Genomic DNA, 20,165 nt, shown 5'->3' on the forward strand with positions numbered 1-20,165 from the left:
GCACAGGTAAAGGATTCCAGGAATCCTTGCAGGATTGCTCTAGCAAAGCCTGCTCTGGCCATGGAGACTTGGTCTAATTTGTAGTGTTTGGTGAAAAGTGTGATCCGTAGACCAGGTAGCTGCTTCCAGGATGGAAGCTGTGTCTAGGCCTTTGAGAAAGGCCTTGGAGGTAGCCATACCCCTGTTTGAGTGAGCTATTACACCTTGAGGCAAGACTTTGCCATGGTGTGAGTAACAAAAAAGAACTGATTTCCTGATCCAACAGGAAATGGTTTGTTTGGAGACTGCCTTGCCCAGAGCCCTGGGGTGAACGGAGATTATAAGTTGGTCAGACTTTCTGAAGGACTTAGTCTTGTCTAAGTAGACTCTTAACTGTCTGGATGCGTCCAGGGAATGAAGGATCCTCTCTGCGTTGTTGGTTGGAGTTGGGAAGAAGGTAGGTAAGTGAATGGAATGGTTTAAAGATAGTTCATTTATCACATTGGGCATGAAGGAAGGATTTGTGCGTAAAGTAAGTCTGTCATTGTGGAAGGTGGTGTAAGGAGGGCAGGCCATGAGGGCCTGCAGTTCTGAAGAAATGGCCACTAAAAGAATGGTTTTCCAAGTGCACATTTGTAAGGTGGCTGAACTAGCCAGCTCAAAAGGAGATAAGGTGAGTTTTTCTAACACAAAGTTGAGGTCCCAGGGAGGAGGGATGGGTTTTCTTGGTGGTCTGATATGTAGGACCCCTAAAAGTTTAACGTCCAGCAAGGAAAACGGGGGTGGGGTGTAAGGGTAAGCTTATGAAATGACTGAAAGGTGGATTTTCACAGATGAGTAAGCTAGTCCAGCCTTAATGAGATAACAAACATAGCTAAGGACTAGGGAGGGGTCGGCCTGCAGTGGGCCCTTGTCGTTAGGGAGACACTATTTAGAAAATCTTTCCCATTTAGATAGGTATGTCTTTCTAGTAGTTGGTTTCCTGGCCTACCTCAGGATTGAAAGCACATCCTCAGAGTAGAGTTGTCTGTAAGGGATTAGAAGATGATCACCCAAAGTGTTAGATTTAGCATTTGTTTGTTGAGAGTGTAGGTCCACCTTGTGGGGGTAACTTCTGGTGATTTCCCTTGGCTAAAGAGTGAAGCCTTGCCAGTAGGGAATCACCAGCAAGATTTTTGGTTGGTCCTTTTCGATTTTCAGAAGGACCTTTTGTATGGTCTGAGGCGATGGTTTTCTAAAAGGGGAGGCAGTGGGTTGGCGGGCAGAAAAGGGAAAGTGGGCAAAGCAGTCACACAGAAGTGGGGCCACCTCTGTCCAGAAAGGGCTGTTTGGAGGGGGGTTGCTTGTTAGGCGGTCTGGAGTAAGAATGTCTCCTGGATCCTCTTCTAGGTCTAGAGGAGGAAGGATGAGAAGAGGAAGGAATCCTCCTGACAAAAGAAGTTTTTGCTGGTAATTCCTGTAGTACTTAGGGAAAGGGGACACCAGCAAATGTTTGATGTCTTGCAGCTCTTTGCTTTTCTCTTGCAAGTTTTTGAACTCAGATGAATTTTTGCCAAAAAGTAGGTTGTGGTCCAGTGGAGCATCCATACTTTTGGATTTGACATCCTCTGGAAGAGGTTGTAAGCGTAGCCAGGAATATCTGCGAAGGGCAGATGCAGAAGCTGCAGACCTGGCCGAGGCTTCTGCTGCATCATAACTACACCTGATGGAGTGTCTGGCCACTTGGGTGGCTAGGGACAGCTTTGATACAATGTCAGCAGGGTTGAGGCCTGGGACACTAGATCCAGAGCATATTTGACCATGTGTTTGGTAATTAATGGCTCTAAAAGCCAGGGTAGAGGAAGTGTACACCTTTTTACCCAGTCTATCCATGGTTTTACTGTTCTTGTCTGTGGGCAGGACAGAAGCAGAAGCTACCTGTCTAGACGGTCAGGAGCCACAGCAATTACAGCTGGGTCTGCCAGTGGAGGTTTTACCAGGAATTTTTGGTCATCAGGTACCTTATAAAACCTGTCTGGTCTTTTAGGGGCTGGAGGCTGTGAGTCTGGGTTCTTACAGAGTTACACGTGTCCAGGAAGGCTGGAAGCACAGGAGGTATAGCTGAAGGAGAGGGAGACTCAAGTTGCAGAAGTTCAGAATACCTCTTCTGGGTGTCAGACATCAGGGTAGTGTCCCAAGTACTCCTTCATTTTAGTTATGGTTTCCCCAAAAGTTATATCTTCATGTGGGGAGTCCCCTTCAATGGAGTCTTAATCTGGGGAATAGTAGTCTACAGGGAAAGCAATTTGAGACACATAAAAAAAGATTCCTCTGAGGAGGAATCATATTGATAATGTTGTTGTTCTCCCTCTTGGGTAGTGGGAAGATGTGGAGAAGAGGCAGAGGCTGGGCGAGGGCTGAACACAGGGATGGAGGAAGGTATAGGGCTTGTGGGCCTAAGGGCCATGAAGGCCTGCATTACAGTTTGTAAAAGACTGCCAATCTGGCTCTGCTTCAGGAGGAAGAGTGATATGTTTTTTCTTCTGTTTCTTCTTGGAAGGCGTACGCTTCGGGGATGTCCTAGGAATAGAGGCCCGGGCCTGCAGTAGGAGAGGACTCAGTCGGTCGGCCAACAAGAGTTTCCCCCTCGACCTCGGTTGGGAATGACATCTGAATAGTCTTCGCGGATGTGCTTTCTGTGGCTGCAGAAATGTCTTCCTCAATGGGAACAGAAGTTGATGGAGAAATCGGTCATTCCTCGGGCCCCTATATTGGAAGCTGGCAGGACGTCCAACAGCGGAGCTGCAGTAGGAATAGGCCTGCAAACCTTGGCCTTCTTCCTGGGTGGTTCTGGCTGGGTGGCCAACTCAGGGTCCATCCTAAGGGCTAGACATTTCAGACGCTGGTTCTCGAGATATAAATTTAATGCAGCCAAACGACTGCGAAGCATTTTGGGCACAAAGGACTGACAAATGGAACACAATGTATGGTCGTGTTTCTTACCTAGACAAAATATGCACCTATCGTGGGTATATTTGTGCTGTATCTGATGGCACAATTACATTTGCCTTTTTTAGCGGACATCAGCCAAGAAACTACAGCAAACTAACCACAAGCAATGTTATTGAAAAACAAAAAAACCCAACGGGGTACTTATCTTTTCAAAGTAATCGTGAGTAGGAGCTGAACGGCTGAAGTGATGTCGTCTGCGGCTGAAAAGTTCTGAGGTCTGTGCGTACAGACGTCACATTTAAGGTCCCTGGTTTATGGCCCTACGTGTGACGTCCCACGCACCTACAGCAGCCAGGCTTAAGCTTTTGTATAGGAGCCGACATCAGATCACCTGAGGCGGGAAATCCACACCATGAATACTGCAACACTGGAACAGAAGGACATAGACTATTCCAATAAACTATAGTGCTAACCATAAACTAAAAGCCATCATGTCCATTCCATAATGAAAAGCTAGACTGGAAGGAAAGCCCTTGAAGTCCACGATGATCACAAACACTCAGTATTCTACCATCTACACAACTGAAGCCCATAACTCAGTACATTGATACGTCTATTCTGTTACTGGGTAGACACGTGCAAATTATAAGTTATGCATTATCTATGCAAGTCATACTTCTCTGCCCTAATATACTGTAGACTTTTTATAATAGGAGTCCTAAAATTTTTCACTTAAATACTGTGACTTCAGGGTAACACAACATTCTTTTCGTCTTAAATAATTTAGTCACAGCAAAGGCCAAAATATTATCCAAAGACAAATAAGAGACGTCAAAATAAATTGCATAGATATGAGAGTTCATAATCATGTAAAACACATCAGAAAGATTTTTTTCTGGAAAACAGTAAATATTGTGTCAGTTAAAATATCCTCCTGAAAATACCACAGCAAAACTTTCAAATTGTACTTGACTTGTTTATAAATATGTCAGTGTTTCCCAGCTTTTGAAGAACGAATATAAATATATTTTATACTTGTCATTTTTTTTTTTTTTTATTTTACAGATGACTATTAATAAGACTGCCCCCTCTCTTTTAATCATCTTCATCTCACAGTCTTATGCTGTCTATACCAGTACTCAAAACATCAAGCATTTTTCCCTTTTTATCTTCTGCTTTGAAGGAATACCAGTTAATTGTTTACACATCTACTCAGAAAACGCAAACATCTGTCTTCTAAAAGTTCCATTCAAACTGCAAATGGTTTCCCTTCCCACTTCATGTGTTCATCTCTTGTGTCATTAAAAATGCTGAGATGAACATCTCCCTTTCAACAGACTTGCCGCATCTATTCCTGACACAACTGCTCTGTTGGACACACTTCTTCCAAATTAGCTTATGCCCCTAATGTTAAATCATTACACAAGGTCCACAGGGGATGCTACTCTAGGTACTAGCAAGTAAAGTCAATCTCCATCGCTATACTGCACTACCTTCTGTTAAATGATGTAATCTTAAGTATATACGATAAAGACCACTAACTTGATTTCTATGGGCTCCATTGCTACAATACATTTTGTAGGAACATCAGACAAATCTTGATCCATTGGCTCCTCCCCATTACTTAGACCAGATTCCAGTTTGCTTTTTTCTTCTTCAGTTGCTTGAAGCTCAGGTATCAAAAGGTCTTCAGGCCTAAAATGACAGAAATAAACACAACATAGCATCAACAAATGAAATCCTTAATGAAGTAAAGAATTACACATTATCAAAAGGCTTAATTTACTCGGTTTCTTTTGAAATGTATTTTTACTGCCCTCGATGCACACCAGTTAATCACATCCTGCTTTTATAACTATACATATACCACAGCACTTGAGTACTGCTTGCAGAATTGCATTACTTCTGTGACCAAGAAAGGTACTAGTTCAGTGCAGTAGCTATCAAAAGCACCAAATATCTGAATATCCTCATCTTGTAATGCAACCTCAGCAGTTTCAGATCTTCTGTCTGAAACCTGATAAAGTACTGCTATATCATGCTTTATCACATGACTGAAATAGCAGCCAGTCAACCAAGAACCAAAATGAAATACACCAGTGCCACGTCATGCAACCCAACTCTCAAGAATTCCACAAAGTAGTGAAAAAAATAAAATAATTTTATTAAGGTTGAGTGCTTCCTTCCAAAAAAAAAAAAAAAAAAATCAAGACTTAATCAGAACTGATTTTCACAGAATTAAATAACCTATTTAGGAGCAACATGACAAAAACATTACCAAGGTTTAAAGCGCACTTGCCCACTAAGATAAAAAAAAAATAAAAATTAAATTGTTTACACAATTAATAAAACAATTCTTAAGTTATTTATAACAGTGATATTCTCATAGAAAAAAAAATTGTATTTGTCAAATACCCATCATTCCAAAGAACTTAATTAAAACTGGTAAGTGTTTTAGAAAAAACACACATTACAGTACAAGTTAGGCATTTTGAAGTCAACTGTTTTTGTGGCAGATGCATATTTCATAATATCTCATATGCTTTACTTTATTGGACTGGCACAGAAAGAAAACCAGTGTCATTCATCTACAGAACTTGGTTCAGAAATGTTTCACACGTTCTACCTGCAGATTAATATATCTTCTTTTCAAGCAAGAACAAATCTGAACTCTTTAGGATTACTTACACATGCAGAATTCCCCTGTGCACAGCTATAACATGTACTTAACAGTGGGTAACAAACACTGCCGAGTACTTTACAGAGTTAAAAAAAAAAAGTACTGCTCCATAGTTCAATGACCATCCTTGGAATTCAGGCCAAAACCACTTCCAGAGAAAATAAGCTTTTCAACAGCCCTAAGTCAAATCAGACTAACAGCAGAAAGACACATTTCTTTTAGCTAAGTGCACATAGGATGGTTCCTCTGATGATTCCAAAATGGTGCCAAAGCAGGTGCCACATGCATATGCCATATGAAGCACTTCAAAGCAAACCTCAAAGCAGGAAAACAAAGACAGGCAGACTGATAGATACTGTTAAGGTACACGTTTTAAGGCAGGTACCAGAAAAAAATTATGGTTACAGACCTGAGACAGAAAAAATGCATACATATGGGTATTATTCAGATTTTCTAAAAATGCAACCATTTCTAAAGTCGGCAACAAAAGCAATAAAGCTACCTAAAAACCTTTTTGATGTAACCAAGCCACATCATGAATAACACCAGGCAGACATGTTTTACCGAACCATGGCTTACTGGTGTTCATGGGTTGGTACATCTGGCTCAAGCCCAGGAATGGTGTTAGCATATTTTTTTTTCTGCGAGTGTTGTGAAGAGATTTATAAAATCTCAAAAGAAGAAGAATCTATTCTTGGGGAAATCTCACATCTCCCTGTTCACCCTGTACTGTGAGGTTGATTAAAATTATGCTTGTAGTCACTAAAAAGGAAATTTGACTTGAGTGATGATAAATGATTGCATGAAGGTCTTAGCTCTTAAATGATGGCTGAGAAAATGGAACATTTATTTGAAATACCAAATGTGGAGGAAGAAATATATTGAGATAACAATTAAGATTAAGGCTGGCCACCTCAAAAGAGTGCCATTGAACTTCAAGGAAATAAACAGTTTGAAAAAAAGGAAGTTTGGTTTGTGACATACCTTTGGACCATGTCTAGCTAGACTGTTTTGATGCACCTAACATTTGAATGTCACTCCTTCGTTTACAAGGGCCTTCTGTTTCTTCCACTAATCACAGACCCTATTAAATACTTCTGGAGACCAAATTCCAAATACTAAACCTAGCAGCTTTTCCAATGGGTAAACTTTTTATTGAAGGCCTGATTTTTTAGATGCTGCCTGAACTTCTTCCAGCTATCTGATCTCATTAGGGTAAGGCCAAAAAAAAGTATTATAATCACGTTGCAGAAAACCTGGAATCCATAAAGCATGTTAATAAGGAGATTCTCCTCTATAAAATAAATAAATAACATCCCTTGAGATAGACAACCATCCAGGTGGGAAATTCATCTCACCTTACAGGTAATCAAAGTCTGAGTCAGAGTTTATCCCAGAATTTAGGAATAGGTTCCATTAGAAGACCTCTAAGGGAAGTCCATTAAACAAGGAGCTATCAGACTGAATGGGGTGGGCATGCCCTTCTGAGGTTGACATCACAAGGTTCAGTGACATCGACTTCATTGCTGGTGCAGGATCCTCACCTGGTGTTTTCCCAGGATTGTAACTGAGGTGGAATGGACATGTCTAATGGAGGTCATCACCACTGGATCAACACTTGTGCAAGGTTCTTAGAAACTGCCATCTGTCATCACTGAGCAGTGAAAGCTGGTATAAGGAACCTTGGACAAGGTTAGCCTGGGCCCTGACTAGCAAAAAAAGGTCCTCGTAGCCAATGACTCTGGCTGTGTACCACTTAAACAGATGGAACCACAACTGGCACAGAAACACTGATGTTAACTTTTGAAAACCATGATGCTTAATGCTCTCTTTCCTTATGAGACCCATCATCAAATACAGTACCCATTTGGTATGTACAAATCCAGGCATAAAACTCATCTGGAAAGGTCCCAAAGATTTCTCACCAAGAAAATTAAAGGTCTTAAGTCCTTCAGCTATCCCAATAGATAAGCATGACTCTCCTTATACTTGGTAGCCTATCAGCTGCTCCAAAGTGACGTGTGTCTCACTTTTCAAGTTGTAAAAGACCCAGCCCTGTTTGACCTTCTATTTCTTTGCAAAACCAGTAGAACTACAAACACACACACTAAAGAGCAAAATCTTCATTAATAAAACAAACAAGATTCACTGGAGGTATATATTTGTAGCTCAACATATTCCCAACCTATGGAGTAAGTCAGTTATACAAACCAAACAAGGTATTACTTTGGCTACCTTTAAGGCTAGTCTTGATAATTAGATGGAAAGACACAAATTTACACCAAGGTTACTATGCACAACTCTTATCAGTTTGAGAGGTGAGCACTACTAAGGATTTGTAACGGGTGGGAAGAACTTTTAATTGTGTCGACTTAAATGTGTATATACCTAGGCATCTTACCGTCTCTCTGTGATGATGTGCCTAATACTGTTCCTATGTTCTTATGAAATTGAGTGGGACTCTTGATATCAATTTGTCTTACATTGCAATGCTAGAAGTCATTAACTCGGGCAGGAGGAGTTAGGTTACGAAGCTGGTTTGAAGTGAGGCTGCAACCAATGTATTCTTTTGATAAAATTCCACAGGATGAAGAAGAGTCAAAACAAAGGACCTTAAACTGACACTCGGTTTCCATAAACTAGAAGCAAAAGTACTGTTCGTATGTAGGGAAAAGTAAGATGTGCCAGCAGGTATCCCTCATGCTTGTGAAGCATTTATTTTTTATTTATTTTACATTTGTTAACCGGGTTAGTCCAGCTGAGCATTAGCTCGTTTTCAGTGGAGACCCGAGGAGAAAAGCTCCTCAATCAGTATTAACATTTTACATAAGTCAGCAAGAAAATTGCACTGGCAGCTAAAACAATTAGAGAAATAACATTTTACAATAAAGTTTTACAGAAAACAGTTGGGTACAAATGTTAGAGATCAAACTGCAAAAAGCATTTACAACAAATCATACAGAAAAGCAGTAGAGTACAATGTCAGACTTTTTACAACAAAAACTTAGGTACAATGTCAATGTAGGGGAAAACAGTGTTCATTATTTCTAAGTAGTTATATACAGTACAAGTAAAGATGGAGTAGCAAGGTAATGTAGAGGTACAGATGGAGTAGTAAGGTAATCTACAGGTTAAGCAACGAGACAGGGAGGTAGATGGATATTAAGACAGACAGTGGAAGAGAAAGGAGGGATGAGAGACAAGCTAGGGTTAGGTAGTTTCAGGGAGGATGACTACAAAGGGCAGGACCATTTATTTATTAGATATTCCCGAGTGGCTAGTTAAAAATGCTTTGTTTGGTTAAGGGACCTCATTTCTAGGGGTAGTTAGTTCCAAGTTGTAGCAGGGTTATAGTCATCAAGTAAACACCCTGATTTGGTTTTGGGTTTATAGATCTGTAGGAAGTCTTGGTCTGAGCTACGTAATGTCCTGGTTGGGGAATATTTAGTTATAACTGATTGAATGCTAGGGCAGAAAGACGGTAGATAGAGGATGGAGTGGATAATTAACAGTTGCTGTAGTAGCAGTAAATGAGGGAATTCAAGCCACTGCAACTGTTTAAGAGATAGGCAATGGTGTGATTTGTAGGTTTGGTTTGCAGCAAATCTGGCAACTTTATTATATGTAGTTTCAAGTCTGGTTATGAGTGTGGTGTTAAGATTTGTGTATAATTGAGAGCTATAAAGGAGGGTGGGAAGAAGAAATGCATGGGAGAGAGTTATTCTGGCTGAGTTGGTTAAATGTCTTTTGTTTCGGTAAAGGAGTCCGAGTTTCTGGTGAGTCTTTTAGACAGAGGTGGTGATTTGGAGATCAAATTTAAGCTGATCATCTATTATGACTCCTAGCAGTTTAGTGCTAGGGTCAGAGGTAATGACAGTGTTATCGCTAGACAGGATGGAAAATGTTGTTTTGAGACTGATGAGGTTTTTTGGGAGGAAGAGTAGGAGCTTAGTTTTCTTAGGGTTGAGAATTAATTTGTTGTCACAAAGCCATGTCTTTATCATGTTGAATGATGCTTGGGTAGTAGAGTGGAGGTCAGATGGATTGTCAGTAGAATCATCAGCATATTGCACAAGTGTGGAGTTGGGACAAGAAGAGTAAAGTAGGTTGGTGAAAATATTGAAGAGCAGTGACCCCAGTATGGACCCTTGGGGGGAGAGCAGAGTGCCACTTAACAGCTTGTTGGCGGTTAGAGAGATAGCTGGAAAATGAGGATATGGTGGGAGGAGAGAATCTTAGGTGAGAGAGCTTGTCTAGGAGGAGGGGATGGGAGACAGTGTCAAAGGCTTTGGACAGGTCGAAGAACAGACATGAGACTAGTTTATTATTGTCACGGGCCAGTAATACAGTATTAATGAACAAACAAGTGTAGAAGCGGAGAAAAACGGCAATTAAGTTCTTTCTTTCTAGAAAACGTTTATTTACCAGACCACGGTCCATTGACAGTATTAATGAAGGATATTAGTGCATTTGTAGTGCTGTGTTTGGGACGAAATCCATGCTGTGTTTGTGTTAGAAGGTTCTGTTGGTGAAGGTATTGCATTATCTGCTTGTGAATGCATTTCTCAAGAATCTTGGAGGGGGGGGGGGAGACAGTATAGCAATTGATCTGAAGTTTGATATATCAGAACAATTACCTCCTTTATGTATGGGTAATGTGTAGAAAGTTTTCCATATTGATGGAACGTATGATTCAGAGATAGATCGGTTGATCAGGATGGATACTGGATAGGCTAGGGGTTGGAAGTAAGAGGGTAGGTTATCAGCTGAGAGGAAGCAGGGTTTGAGTTTAGAGAGTAGAGATTTAATATATTTAGTTAAGACAGATGTAAGAGAGAAAGAGTTAGAAGAAGGAGGGGAAGATGAGGAAGTAGGGTTTTTAGTATTTTTACTAGTGGGGAGGTCATTAATTATGGTAGTTATTGAATTAATAAAATGATTACTAAATTCAGTGGCAGTTTCTTCAAAAGTTGTATTTGGGCATGGGTTGGGAGGGGAAGGGTTTCCTGGATGCAGTATATGATTGATTGAGTACCAGAATTTTTTAGGGTCAGATTTTAGGGTAGTGGGAGGGTTTGCATAGAAGTTGATCCTGTCTTTGTTGATAATTTTTTTATTTGATTTCTAAGTTTTTGTAAGTCTGTAGGAGAGAAGGGGTCTTTGTTTTGGTCCATAATTTTCATATCTTTTCACGTCTTTTCATCAAGGCTCTAGTATGATTTGCCAGCCAAGGAGCGGTGTTTGCTTTGACTCTGATAGTACGGAGGGGAGCTAGGGAGTTGAGGATGTTTAGAAAGGTAGAGTTGAAAGAGTGGACAGCCTCATCTAAGTGAGTGTAGTGAGATGGGACCAGTTAATATTAGAGAGTTGGTCAATGAAAGAATCTGGACTAAAGGATGAGGTTTTGCGGGAGGTGATAAACCTGAAAGGTCTGGTGAAATGGGGAGTGTGTCGATTTACTATGATAGGGCAGTGGTCACTAAGGGAATTTGGTAGAGTGTGAGGGTTGTGGTAATTTTGGGGATGAAACACCAAAATCCAGTCCAGGAGAGACTGTGCCAGGTGTGACTTGCTAATATAGTTGCTCAAATCCATGTAGGTTGATACAAGAGGTAGTTTGGGGAGTTTGAATTGTAAGCCAATCTATGTTTAAGTCCCCTAGAATGATGGCTTCATTAAGGATGGTCTGTGAGAGGTGGTGTAGGATGTTCTCCAGTATACTAAGATTATCCACCGGGGGGGGGGGGTGTAGATTGCTACACTTTTGGTGGTAAAGTTGTTAAGTTTAATATTGGTAAGTAGGAGTTCAGCTGTAGAAAAAGTGGGTAGAGGGATGTTTGGGGTAGTTATTGAGAGGTGGTCACGGAAGAGTATGGCTACACCTCCTAGTCTTTTCTTTTGTATATCAAGTCGTAGGATGTTATAGCCAAGGTGGGGTAATTTCACTATCTTGATTGTATGGTTTCAGCCAGGTTTCAGTTAGGGTGATATGTCTGGAGTACAGTTAGCTAACCAGGCATGGAAGTCCTGTACTTTTACTACACTCCTGAGGTTGATAGTGCAGAATGATACTTGTTTTTTAAGGGGGTGAGGTTGGTAGATGTTTGTACAAGAGGATTATTATTTATGGTAGGTTGGGAGGGGTCTGGATTAGGATGGATGTCTCCTGAAAGAAGTAGTGGTTTGAAGTAGAGTAAGTGTTTAAATGGGGAGACATTCTTTTTCTGCTTTGATGTGGATGGGAGGGAGGGAGATCATTTTATTTTAGGAAGGGGAGTGGCACAGTTTGGGTTAGTAGGACTGGCATAACAACAGCATGTGCCATACATAGCAGGGACAAGACAACTTGCATGGGATACCCTCTCAAATACAACAGAATTTGGTCCACAGTGTAGTCTATTTCAACCCCAAAAATTTAATTTTCAGTGGAAAAATATCATGGCAATGACAGCAACTTAAACAAATTCACTGATAAAGCAAGCATTTTAACTGATTTAATCTGACAGAGTGCCATAAGACATTTTCTACAACAATTCTAAAGCCTATTACCATCCCGGTAACTGAAACAGAAAAAGGGGTTCTTTTTTCTCTGTTTCACAAAACTTTATTTACTGAATTCAAGGAACAGAACACAAAGAAATGTGTGAATAAAGAAACCCAAAAGTTATTTTTTTCTCTATTTTAAAGTTAAAAGATGATTCTGAACTGAAGCTGTACCAACTATCAGAGTGACATCTACAAATAGGGAGATGCAGTAGCCAAGATGGTCAATAAAGGTGAAGAGCACACATATATGGAGGAAAATGCAGGAAATTAATGACCTGTTGGGGAGATGGCTGATGAGACCACAAGAAGAATGACAGGATAGCAAAACGGTGTAAACCCTATGATGAATGGTACCATATTTGAAAGTATTAGTGATCCTGTGAGCCAACACAGTGAGAAAAGACACTATTTAGGAGTATAACTGCTATGTTGTAGAAATGACCACATAGCAAGGACATATATTAGTGGAAGATGGGGAGGAAGCTTTGTACTGTGTTAATGAACTGTAATGATCCTGGGGTAAAGTCGTTGTAGCAGTAAGTCCAATGGTAATTATAAAGAAAGTTTCATAATATAAAGATTTTACAGTGTTATCTTCTATGTGAATATCTGAAAACTATATAAATCTGGGGTTTTAAACAATCTAGAAGTGCTAATTTCTGAAATGTTACAGACATGCTAGTGCAGAAGATTACGGCTTTGAGCTGTTATTCTGGTTCCTGTAGTCAAAAGATACTGAGTTTGAGTCCTTCCAGCTCCATTTGCCTACTGTGCGACTCTGAGCAACTCACTTAATAGACAGTGCTCCTGGGTCACCCCTGAAAAAAAGACAATTTGTTCAGTGGGCTTACCAGCTAACAAATGAAAAAAAAAAAAAAAAAAAAAAATATATATATATATATACACACACACGTGTATAGAGACATATACATATATACGTATAGAGATATATACATATATTTACATATATATATTTACATATATTTTTCTTTATTTCTACTGCAACATCTTGAGTGACTAGGCCTAATGAAGTTGTGTTCAAAGCATTGAGTGCACTAGGCTGCAAGTCACTTTGCACGAGTGTTGGCTGTAAATCTTCAGTATGTCACAATGATATAAGATTAGCACTGCACATAAAAGTATGGACAGCTGTAGGATTTCTTTAATATTTTTTTGAGCTTCCGCACTTCAGCAGATTTAAGGGGAAGCAGAGATATGCAGCTATATGACATTAGGTAACTGGAAGTATTGAGCAGTACCAGGTTTGACAGCCGTACTATGAATGAGCTAGAAAGGTTTGACAGTTGCTGACATTCAATAACTAGCTGACTCTTATTTTGTGTCACAAATGTATGTTCTAATACTGCACGTTACAGCTCATGATGGACTTAAGATACATGAATGTTATTTTCTGCAATAAGTGAATGTTACAATACTGTGCATATTACACCTTATGAAAATATAGGTGCAATTATCTGTGAATGCTATGCAAACATTTTGTGGTAGTAGGCAAAAAATGGGTTTGCAAAGTTATAATTATAGGTTTAAGCCAATGTTCAATAGAATATGCTACTATTAATGTGCCACGTTTTCAAGATTTATGTGGTTCAACAGATGCTCATATTTGACAATGTGGTATTGCTTTAATAAGGTGTGATTTGTAATGTTCAATAAATATTCACATTAGAATGTGTAGTATCATTTTAATAGAGTGTCCTATTGTGTGATAAGTTTTTAAGATTGTGACATCAATGCGGTTATGTGACATTTGCACGTTTTTGTTTGCATGTTTATTTTGTACTAAAATCCCCTGGACACCTTTTAGGATACAGTACATTGATCAGTAGTTAGCATTTTGGGGTGTAGAATAAAAAGAATGTATGCGGTGTGCACTTTTAAAATGGTTTTACTGGTTCAGCAGAATTTGTGTGGCATGCACCCTTAACATACTGCACTACTGTTTTACTATTACAGAATGCCACGTTATCACGATTCATATTACATATACGTTTGAGTCACAGGTGGTGATTATCTGAACGGATTTAAAAATAGTCCTGACAGAAATGGAACTTGATTATTTATTTGACATTTGTTAACTGGGTTGGTCCAACTGAGCCACGGGTCCATTTTCAGTGGAGACCCGATGAGAAAAGCTCCAGTTTATAAACATACAATAGACATAATAATGCAGAGTACAATAGCCAAACCTGGGTATATAAACAGAAGCACAATACTCTAAATGTTGCCAAGAAGAAGTCCAATTACAGCAATATAGAACATAATAAAAGGTAATCTAGAAAGTAAAACAAAAGTATCACCAGGAAAAAGACATAAGGTAAAGTAGTAGTGAGGGTATAAATAAGAAATTAAAGATTTCATCAGTATGATGCCATATGTGAGAAAACATTATGTTACACGTCAGAAATGAGGAATAAGAGTAGGTGAAACAAAAGGAAATAATCCTAATGGATTTGAAGGGGTGTGAGAGAAATAGAGGGAAGGTACATACTACAGAGGTGTCAAGTGGGAGGCTAGGCATGGGCAAGACCAAGTATTTAGGCGGTTAAGAGAAACACTGATATGTGCTTATGTTCTTACTGAATATACTGATGAATGTTTAAAGACTAATTGAAAGTGTATGACTGGGCTGTCTGAGGGGCTTTCGGGGGGGGGGTTGAATTAGATGGGTCGTGTTAGATTTTTTGTTCAGCTGTTGTCCTACAGCATCATTCTGCACACAGGACCACCTGTGATTAAGAAAGTTTTTTTTTCCAATAGTTTGTAACATTTCATACAGTTATTACTGTCTATATTTAGGTTTTACTATGGAAGTTTGCTTAGATGAAGCACCGTGTGTCAATATATTTCTAAGAGGGTGTGTTTCATGGGTTCAGGGCCACCCGCAGTATTTATTCATTTTTTTTTAAGTTTGTTTGTTGGGGGTATGGCACTGATAAACAATGTCCAAATACAGTTCCAGCCTGGTTTGTGGAGACATGAAATTTGAAAGCACAACAAAACATGTACAATGTTTTGAGACACTACTACAATCAATAACATGCAAAATAGAGGTCATGAGTAATGAAGTTAGACAGAAAATTAAGGGAAGGACATGGCATTGGCTGTGATGAAGCTGATGATACAACTATACGTGAGATGAGTTTGTTGGCTGGAATGGTGAAGGATATGAGGTTTACTGCACCACTATACCAGGAGAAGGTTTGAATGGAACAGTGGTGGAGTACACTGCAGGAAATTAAGATGGATGCTAAAAGACTGTCCACCTTTTAGGCATGCAGATCTCCTGCTGAGGCTAGGTAACAAGTTAAATGCAGACATTGCCAGGTATAACCTTTGGTGGGGCTTAAGATGCAAATGGATGAAGGCTAGCAGCAGAAAGGATAAATATTTCAAAGGACATGATCATTTGTGATACAAATGGGTTTTGTAATTCATATTGAACTTCTGAAGCAATTTGGCAGTATATGTAAATATCCTTGAACATGTTACAGAGGTGTGTGTGAATGTCTTTTTCTAGTTTGTTACACCAATTCAGATATTTTTTTGCAAATAATACTGTCAAAGAAATAACGGTAGAAATAAATGTTATGACAATAATTATCATACTTAACGCTGAAATATATCCAGTTGCCTCCAAGCAACAATGAAAAAAGCAGAAAACACCTCAGCAGATGTTTTCACAAATGAATTTAGACAACAGTGTCATTATTTCTATTCCTTTGCTTTGCTTACTGGACAGGCACAAGTGTCTTTTTCAGGGACAGCCAGGGATACTGACTTGCTGGGGCCTCTTCTGAAAATGGGCATTTCTGCTTGCAGTTCTAACTCTGTTTAATGAATGAAGAGATTTGCTCATGGCTGCAAATCACATGATTAAAGGCTGAGACAATTCAACCCAGGATTACAAGGAGAAACATGAGTGACTCATAGCTTTAAACCCCTGTGCTTTACTGTAAAACATTTTAATGTTCATGAAAAAGTAGAATATACAGTTAATGGCCACTGTACCATTCTCAAAATATCATCATGTGGTACCAACTGCTTATAAGCTTGCAATATGTATGGTTTCTTGCCTCTGCGAAAAGGGAATATTTTCTGAAATGCTCCAGAAGATCTCACATATCTTTAAAGTATATCCTCATATGAGCTACCATTTAAGTACTACATTCACATGCAAGAAGAGGGATTCCGTTAAGCAATCCCTAAAAACAAACAGGAACCACTGGAGATTGTAAAAATGTCTCCATAATCGAGAACTCCTCAGTAATATACTTGTTTTTACAGGAAATAAAAAGGAAACTTCTCAGTACTGGTAGAATGCTGCAAAAATAATGAATATTTACCTGACGATACTACAAAGATTACTACTGTCCATGGCAAAAGTAAATGTACAAACTGCAAATCTAAAAATAATGTGATGTGAAGAATTATGTGGCAATAATTCATTTCTTTTAATCAAAGCAATCCAGAGTGGCAACTGTGGGTAAGTTTATTAAATTACAAAAATACAGCAACTTACTTTAAACCTGCTCTTAAGCTAAGAGAATAGTTTGGTTCAATGAATAAAATGAACAGCTACACCAACCAGATGGCAAGGTAGAGATCCTATACCCATTTCAGGTACCAGTGACCTGGGTGCTTAAGGGCCAGCTACAGGGCAGAAAAGGTGCAACTTATGGCCAGCTTGTGTTCTCTGCGGGGAGGGGGGTCTCTGAAAGTCCTAACATAGTACTAAAGCATCCAGCTATAATAGGCACACAAAATCAAAGAGGAGAACATAAAGTATACAAATAATCACTTTGATGGTGGAAGGCTCAAAACAGAGAGGGGAAAAGGACTCGTAAAAAATTCCCAAAACCTGCAACATAACCCCCACTGAGGTGAATGCATGGCAATGGAAACTAAATTTCACATGTTGGGTCAAAAAGACAATTTTTTTTTACTTCATTGTTTCTCCCCAAGCTGACAGGCTATTAGTTCCCCACAGTGGTCCTATGTACATTCATCAGCTCCCAAGTCAGACCAGGAGGCCTGCTTTTCTGAAACGTCATCTAGGCAGCTATGGAGAGTTTATATACTTTTGCCCCATCATTCTCCTTGCTTGCCTCCATAAGCTCTTAAGTTGAAGTGTGTGGGGATGTCACTCACTGACATGGACTAATGCAACCTTTCAGCAGCCCTGTGACCTTAGTAAAGTTTCAAAGGCGAGTGGGTGGGGGCATGCAATGTAAGTGTCGCAAAAACATCAATCTGTCATGAGGGAGCTAAACCTCTCAAGCAAAACAACCCTGCATCCTCTGCAACAAGGTGGCTTCAAAAAGATCTCGGGTTCTCCAGTGAGATGTACCAATGGAACATACACCTGCTAGACAATCCCTGTTCCACCACTTTGGAGGCTGTGCCTCTTCATTTGTTTTCCTCTTGGTTGGCTCCTCAAAAACGCAAGCTGTTAAATGAACTCAGATAATCTAACAGTCACAGCTTTATCCCCCCCAAGTCCAAGGAGCAGACAAAAATAAAATTCATCTTCAGTATAAGCATTCCAAGATCAAAAGATTGAAGATAAGGTGATGTATGCAACTACAATTAAAGGTACATTTCAAATGTTCTTTTAATATTTGCCATTTTTTAAATACTAACAGCTTTAAGTTTATTTAGCAATATAAAATTGCATTATTGTAAAAGAACAATACCTTCTTGTTTAGAATAGTGTACTGACAATATTTCATTCATGAACATTAAGATCTCAATAATAATTTTAACTATGTTGTGGAATTAATGCAAAAGGATTACAAGTTTATGTAGCAATTATAAAATAGACCATAAGCATAAATTGTAAACCATACTTAATAATTTCTCCATATTCATCCCACTTGATCCTTTCTTCCGTGGCTGGAAACATTGGATAGGACTTTTTAGCTTGCTTGAAGAAACTTCCTTTCCGACTGCTTTCACTCTTCATCATAAGATCTCTCTTAGTTTTATGTGCTGACGGCTGATCAGTATCATCATCGCCATCACTTTCATCACTGGAATCAACGTCTGCTCTGCAATCAGTTCAGAAACGTCTGTTTAATTCCAGAGGTACCTTTCAATTACTAAATCGTAAACAACCAAATGAAGACAGAAGCTAGGAGTCATCCAAAACACAACAGTCCTCAACTGTCAGATGATAAATTTAAAGCAGGGAAACATTAATCTACCAAAATGATAATCTCAAAAATACTGATGTCTGTTTGTTTTACACTGTCAAATTATAATCCTCTCATGCCATGTACAACTCCTCTGTTGCTGCAGCCAATGGACAGTGGAAAATAGTCGCTTTCAGAACCCGTTAGCTGTCAAAGAATGTGGATTCTGAAATATGGTAAAGTACGGTTGTATAAGTAAACATACCATAACAGCAGATTTTCGAATTATCACTCCTGCAGTAGCCTTGGCTATATCTGTTATATCCTGCATAGGATATAACAGATGGACAGTCTCCAGAGCTTAAGGACATCTTCCAAACACCCAAACTATTGGCAGTTTGAGCAGAACTAAAGAAAATCAAAAGCTGAGGCACCAACCCCTTAACAGCTTTCTTGTCACCTGAGACAGGGAGGCTACAGTCCTGAAAGAGATCAGTACTAGGTAAATAAAAATCAAAGACCTCACCCTAGCAACAAAAAATATACAAATATAAGGGAAGTGGCAAGAGGGACAGACTACTGCAGTAGTGATTATTCGAACATCTACTGTTATTTTACATTTACTTACACAACTGTACTATGTTCTTCATTTGATCATTGTTGCTTATACTGACTGAAGGGAGGAGGAAGGATGAGGGTTCAGTAGCCCCTGGAGAATGGTCTTAGCAAAGCCTGCTCTAGACCTGAAAAAGGGATCTAATTTGTAGTGCTCTATAAAGGTATGCAAAGGGGACCATGTTGGTACTCTAGAATACTTCTAGAATCCACCCCTTTCCAAAATGATACTGCTGAAGCAAAAGCCCTGGTAAAGTTTGCTTTGACCTGACTAGAAAGTACAGTTGTGTACACTTACCATAAATGCAGATATTTGAGTGTGTTGCAGTCATCACACTTAGGTTATCTACCTGCAGGTAGCCCTCAGTCACCCTGAATACCAGAGACTTAGTATTTCTGCATCGGTTGCTGTCACTTCAGTACTGACGTCAGGTCATTAGGGGTATAAAAACAGCCAGCCGACACCATCACATCAGTTTTTCTTGCTCCAAATGTCAGTAGCCCCCAAAATAGCGAGCAAATTTATGGTGGAAAAAAAGTACAGTTGTGTACACTTACCATAAATGTAGATGGTCGAGTGTATTCACTGTTGCAGTCATTACATTTGGGTAATCTGCTGGCAGGTTGCCCTCAGTCGGCCTGAATATCAAAGTCTTGGGGCCTGCATAGGTTGCTGTCTCCTCTTCCATGATGTCAGGGGTATAAAACATGCAGCGGACACCATTTCATTCAGTTTTTCTTGCCCCCGATGTCAGGTACCCCCCAAATGGAGAGCAAAAAAAAAAAAAAAAAATATATATATATATATATATAAACTTAAACAGCAATATAAGTAATGCACTTTTAGAAACATAAACTTTACCTTCATCCACAAGCAAATACACCACAAAGGCTTTAGAATATAGTGAAGGAAAGAAAAGTTATAGAAAAGGGGGATGGCGGGTGGGTAACCCGGACTGCAACAGTGAATACACTCGAACATCTACATTTATGGTAAGCGTATACAACTGTACTATGTTCTTCGTGTTTCACTGTTGCAGTCATTACATTTGGGTAGAATCCCAAAGCTATGGATGGGAGGATGGAACTAAATAGCATTAGGAGCGGCTATGAGGCCCTCCAGAACTGCAGTGGCAAAGCCTGCCCTGGATTTGGAAAAAAGAGGCAAATGATAAAGCTTTGTGAAGGTATGAACAGAGCTCCAAGTAGCAGCTTCTAGAATGTCTTTGGTTGGAACTCCTCTGAGAAAGGCTGCTGAGGTA

At 39.5% G+C, this 20,165-nt stretch overlaps 1 protein-coding gene across 2 annotated transcripts in view; it reads right to left on the reverse strand.

Moving 5' to 3' along the window:
- CPSF2 (cleavage and polyadenylation specific factor 2) overlaps positions 1 to 20,165 on the reverse strand; it is an 806,201-nt gene that overhangs the window by 160,017 nt on the left and 626,019 nt on the right. For both annotated transcript variants that reach the window (XM_044074658.1, XM_044074655.1), the window contains exons 10-11: positions 18,004 to 18,204; positions 4,453 to 4,605 (exon numbers count right to left, since the gene is read on the reverse strand). In XM_044074658.1, coding sequence (XP_043930593.1) covers positions 4,453 to 4,605; positions 18,004 to 18,204 — 354 coding nt within the window. The remainder of the gene's footprint in view (positions 1 to 4,452; positions 4,606 to 18,003; positions 18,205 to 20,165) is intronic.

This window comes from Protopterus annectens, chromosome 6.part0, assembly GCF_019279795.1.
Source record: "Protopterus annectens isolate FY-2018-M chromosome 6.part0, PAN1.0, whole genome shotgun sequence".
NCBI classification, from domain to species: Eukaryota; Metazoa; Chordata; order Ceratodontiformes; family Protopteridae; genus Protopterus; species Protopterus annectens.